This window comes from Quercus suber, unplaced genomic scaffold (assembly GCF_002906115.3).
Source record: "Quercus suber isolate HL8 unplaced genomic scaffold, Cork oak 2.0 scaffold_231, whole genome shotgun sequence".
Classification (NCBI taxonomy): Eukaryota; Viridiplantae; Streptophyta; class Magnoliopsida; order Fagales; family Fagaceae; genus Quercus; species Quercus suber.
This window is the reverse complement of record NW_027069688.1, coordinates 54142-60112: the sequence shown is the minus strand read 5'-3', so window position 1 is coordinate 60112 and position 5971 is coordinate 54142. Positions and strand designations below refer to the sequence as shown.

The 5971-nt window shown below is 33.3% G+C and overlaps 1 protein-coding gene across 1 annotated transcript; it reads left to right on the top strand.

The window, feature by feature from the left end:
* Nucleotides 1-584: 584 nt before the first annotated feature.
* LOC112006681 (putative UDP-glucuronate:xylan alpha-glucuronosyltransferase 4) lies at nucleotides 585-3509 on the top strand. Its single transcript, XM_024038984.2, has 2 exons — nucleotides 585-1476; nucleotides 2620-3509. Exons 1-2 carry the CDS (start codon nucleotides 672-674, stop codon nucleotides 3507-3509), a joined length of 1695 nt encoding a protein of 564 aa, XP_023894752.2. The 5' UTR covers nucleotides 585-671.
* Nucleotides 3510-5971: the final 2462 nt, after the last annotated feature.

Here is a 5971-nt window from a genome sequence, read left to right as displayed (position 1 = left end):
CGTTTACAATATTTTTATTTTTTTTCGGGTTATGTGTAATATTATTACTGCCTATTTATTACAATGGCAAAAAAATGAGGGGAAAAATATATGTGTTATCATGTCATTCATGTGATTTTTTTATATAAAAGAATGTGGCTCATGTGACTTGATGAAATCATAGATTTTTTTTTTTCTTTTTGATGAAATCATGAAAGCGAAACTGAAACATAATATCAAACTTAGACGTTAGCCTATTTGACCAATTCACAACCTAAATTTTTTTTTTTTTTGAAAAAGAAACTTTCATTCAATTATAATAGTGAAGCATCATGATACAAGGTTGTTAAGGCAGGTGAAGAAGAATCCTCCAACCAATATAAATTCTTATCTAAATTTTTAGCATATTTAGAAATTTATTTTATTCTTTCAAGTTAGGTTGTGTGACCTTATCACAAACTAACTTGAAAGAATAAAACAAAATATATTTATAGTTAGACATGAAAGTCAAGTAATAATAGGCTGTCTTTTTTTTTTTTTTGAGAAGAAAAAAAATTATATTTATAGTTAGGCTGTCTTTTTCTTCTCATCACAGGGTGTGGATAACACCAAATAAGTAAACAAAGAGCCAAAGATGACAAGAACAAGGTGCGTCCATGCAAACCTTCCTTACAAATCCATTTCAGATATAAATGCACCTTCAAAGCTCTCTCTCCCACTTACACCACCAGCACACCAAGACGTGGGCAGCTCAATCAATGGCTTCCAAAACCTCTTCTTCTAAACCAAAACCCTTCATTTTCTTTATCCTTTTCCTCTCATTCTCCCTCTTTTTCATTGTGTTATCCTTTAGACCAAAGCCAAACCTTGTTAACAATCGTGCACTTCAACATCATCAGGCCAAGATATCAAGTAGGTTCAATCTTATTGCAAAAGAATTCAAGGGTAAGAAAGTTAAAGTTGGTTTGGTTAATATTGTAGGTGATAGAATAGAAGCTACATATAGATTACTTGGATTATCAAAGTCAAACACTGAAACTGTCAAGGTAGGGTTTGATCATGTGTCCAAGAATTTGACATGGAATGACTTCTTCCCTGAATGGATTGATGAAGATGAGAAATGGGCTCCACCCAAGTGCCCGGAGATACCGTTGCCGAGGGTGGAGGATTATGAGGACCTTGATTTAGTAATAGCTAAGGTTCCATGTGATAGGGCTAAGGAGAATGAAGGGATTAGGGATGTGTTTAGGTTACAAGTCAATTTAGTGGTGGCTAATTTGGTGGTAAGCAATGGATGGATTAGTCTTGATGTTAAGCGGACGGTGTACGTTGTGTTCATCGGGTCTTGTGAGCCAATGGTGGAGATTTACAGATGTGATGATCTTGTGATGCATCAAGAGGATCATTGGGTGTATAAGCCTAATATGAGGAGACTGAAGCAGAAAGTAATCATGCCTTTTGGGTCATGCCAACTTGCTCCTAATTATGCACAAACCGGTAAGTTTTAGTTTACTCAGAATTTCTTTGTGTAGTTCTGTTGATATGCCAATAAGAAAGACATGACATAATTTCTATTACTTTTTTTTTATTTATTATAAGTTTCATTGAGGAGATTAGTTTGTTTACAAAAAATTTCTAGACAATTAAGGAAACTTTTTTTGTCCAGAATTAATAATTAACCTGCCAAACTTTCCAAATTTCTACATGCTATGTTCTGGCATATATTTTTTTTTCATTATCAGGATTGTGATGACTGATGAGGAATAAGAAATGATAACTCTAATTGAGGGAAATCATGCGATCAAAATTCTTGAATAATAATTATTGAGTTCTAAATAATAAATATTGTAATTAAATTAGTAAGATATTATTAAGGGATTGACCATCTCGGCAATATTTTGGACAAAAGGAAATTGGGTTGGTGCGTTTTAGACTTTTAGTACACCAGGATTGACATTTAAAAGTGTGGTATAACAACAAGATTCTATAATTTCAATATATAGGAACAATAAAATAAAAAGCCCATTTGTACATATTGATATTTCTCATTATACAGAGTTTCATTTATCTTATTAATTTGGCTCTTAGCTTATGGATGTAACCTAAATATCACAATTTTTCTACATTTTGAGCGTCAATTACTTCTTGTTTTTGGTTAAAAGTCTTACGGTTCAGTGGTAGAATTGGCTTCAAAAACCATCGCTTGCGGTATGAAAAAAAATATTTAAAGAGAAGGAATTATATTGCTTGTATTCTTTGTAATTACACACAAATGTTTGAACAAGAAGTAGTCAAAGGATGAAATGGAAATTAGATGGGTGTAAGGTTCAATATATGAAACATAAAAAGAATATGATAAAGGCTCATCATAGTCTTGTAGCTCATCATTGATTAGTCTCTTTTATAAGAAAAACCAAGGTTTATTTCAAAAAAGAAAAAAGAACTAAGGCCTAAATCCCTCATATTTTACTTATTGTTACAATTGAATTATATAAATTTTAAAAAAAATTGAAAGAAAACAAAAGAAAAAAAAGTCTAATTGCACATCTCATAACATGAAAACCCTTGTCAAGCAATTTCAATAATATCCTACATTACAATTTAGAACTATATAACAATTTCAAAGCTTTGATTTTTTAGGTGATGAGACGTGGAGAAATCATAGGTCACAATTTCAAAGGGAGGCCTATGTAACTGTTCTCCATTCTTCAGAAGCTTATGTTTGTGGCGCAATAGCCTTAGCTCAAAGCATCATTCAGAGCAAATCCAACAAAGACCTAGTCCTCCTTGCTGATTACTCCATTAGTTCCAAGTCCATCCGAGGCCTAACAACCGCCGGATGGAAGATCAAACGCATCAAACGCATCCGAAGTCCATTTGCCGAAAAGCATTCCTACAATGAGTGGAACTACAGCAAGCTACGCATATGGCAACTCATAGAGTATGACAAAGTCATGTTTATAGATGCTGATCTTTTAGTCCTAAAGAACATAGATAAATTCTTTGTTCTTCCACAAGTATCTGCTGCACCAAATGATATGGTGATTTTTAATTCTGGGGTCATGGTAATTGAACCATCATTGTGCATGTTCAAGGAGTTAATGTCTAAGAGTTTTAAGCTGGAGTCATATAATGGTGGTGATCAAGGATTTCTTAATGAAGCTTTCACATGGTGGCACCGGTTGCCTAAAAAGCTCAATCAGCTCAAAAGTTTCGATGGGTCGAGCAATGAGAAGCATGACATACCAGAGGATAGTTATACAATGCATTATTTGGGGTTGAAGCCATGGATGTGTTACAAGGACTATGATTGTAATTGGGACATGTCGAGTCACCATCCATTTGCTAGTGACTCAGCTCATAAGAGGTGGTGGCGAGTGTTTGATGCCATGCCAAAGAATTTGCAACAATATTGTGGACTCACTAAGAAAATGGATGCAAGGATAAGGAAGTGGAGAGGGATAGCTAGGAGAGCTAGTTCTGATGGGCATTGGAGAATTAAGGTTAAGGACCCGAGTTTTACCAGTTGAACTAACTGAAACTCACGAACAACACACTATTTGTTATAATGATTCCTTTATTTTTTGAACAAATTAATAATGTAATGGCATGGTAGCTATAGAAAATTTTGAAAATAGTTACCTTAATGTTAGATTGTTAATGTTGTTTTTGTATTGATAGACAAAAGAACCTCACAAGTTACCACTCACAATCCCGCACTTGGGATGAAGTGATGGGGTTCCTAGTTTTCTGTACAAATATCATCTAAGGTTGAATTAATGTTTTTGATTGAATTTTATTTTTCTTCAAGTTTTAGATTGAATTAATGTCACGTTTGTTGTTACTTACTATTTCAAAAGATAATAAGATATGAGTTTATATATTGCATGATGTTGAATTACCTATTATTTCAAAAATTTAAGCTTTGGGATGTGATGAATTTAATCATTTAAATACACAATTCTAATATTCTCCCTTAGATGAAACAACGTTCAAACTTAGGACTTCTTACTCTGATCAGATTTTAAATTACCAATTATCTCAAAAATTTAAATTTTAAAAGATGGTAAATTTAATTATTTGATCATGCTCTAAGACATGACAAATAAAATAATAAGACAAAACTTGAACTGTAATCTAACAAATAGATTCTACAACCAGAGGAGCTTGGATTAATTGAGAATGCCATAAATGGGCTTTAAGACCTGCGGACCTAAGTGAGGGGTCTCTTGGGCTCCCAAACCATAAAAACTAGTGCCATTCTCATCGGCCAAGTATGCAATTCTCCTCCTAAAAAGTTTGAGTGTTACCCTGAAAATATTACTTTGTAGCCTCACCAATTTCTGACTTTATCATTGGAATGTCTTTAGTTTACTCGACCTCTGGTCGCCCCTAATTATTTGGAGGAATCTTCCTTTCTTTTATAGAAAACATTAAAATCTTTAAAAAGGAATCTTGTTCAATCACAAATCATAAATGAAGTTTAATTTAACCCTATTATTAATTAATTAATTTTTTAGGAGATATGATAGAATTTCAATTAATGGTGTTTACTTCATGATTGCTCTTTATAATTAGGCTAAAACACCAATTGGTTTTTAATATAGTCGAGGTTTGAAATTCATATCTCTTATTTGATATCAAAAGACTTCAAAAAAAAAAAAAAATTGGAGACAAAATTTTGCTCTAAATAAATACGTTTGGAGCCTTAAGTTTTAATCCCAACTAGAAAGATGAAATGTGTTTCTATCATAGGACAAAGTTTGGTCATTTCATCCACTAGAGATACATGAGAGGAAGTTTCAGTCAAAAGATACAAACCCAGCTGACTTTTAAAGTGAATTTTTGCCACGCTTTTTCCTGAAAAATATTGTATTCAGTCAAAGTGTTTGTTTCAAGACTATGGAATGATCTTTGCTTTAAAAGCTTGCTGATCTTTGTGGGTCATTGGCTAGGAGTTTGGCGTGGGTCATCGAGTTGATCAGCGTGGGTCTCTGATCGTTGTGGTGGTCGTTGGAATTGTGGTGACTGGTGGCTGATAGTGGGTAGGATTGTTGGGTTGAGAAAGAGAGAGAGCCAGAGAGAGAGAGAGAGAGAGACAGTGAGACCAAGAGGGAGAGGGGATGAAAAAAAACAAAAACAAAAAAGGAATAAAAATAGAAGTTTTGATGTTGTAAAAAAATAGAAGTTTTGATATTAAGTGTATTATAAAGTGAGATGTTAAATGTTATAAAGTGGTTTTTTGAGATGCCAAATGCTAAAATTTTTAAAACCCTTGATGTGAATGCTATTAGTTCAAGTTGTTGCTATCTTCTACATAGGGAGAACCACCGATCCCTGAACATCTCCCTATTGAAGCAAAAGATTTTCTGCTGAAATGTTTGCAAAAGTATGTAATTTTTATTGTTCTCTACATGCTGTCTCTCCTTCAAATAATTTGTTTGAATTCTGGATGTCCTAAATATATATTGCACTGGAAAACTTTCTTTTTCTTGTTCAAAATTATTTCTTAAGAGTAATTTTGATGAGCAATTTAGATTCAGAGACTACTAATTTTAGTTTTAGTTGTTCTTTTTATATTCACTAATTTCTTCTATTTTTCTTTTGTATTTTAATAGATAACTACAATTTATACCTGATAAGGGGAATTTTTAATTGAAAAAATAAAAGTTGATCTCCAAAGACCCGTCAGCTCTATTATGCAAGCTGAAGATAGTAAGCTGAAGGTAGTAAGCTGAAGGGTAAGCTGAAGGTAGTAAGCTGAAGGTAGTAAGCTGAAGATAGTAAGCTGAAGGTAGTAAGCTAAAAGTAGTAAGCTGAAGGGTTGAAGGTAGTAAGCTGAAGATAGTAAGCTGAAGGTAGTAAGCTGAAAGTAGTAAGCTGAAGGGTTGAAGGTAGTAAGCTGAAGATAGTAAGCTGAAGGTAGTAAGCTGAAGGTAGTAAGCTGAAGGGTTGAAGGTAGTAAGCTGAAGATAGTAAGCTGAAGGTAGTA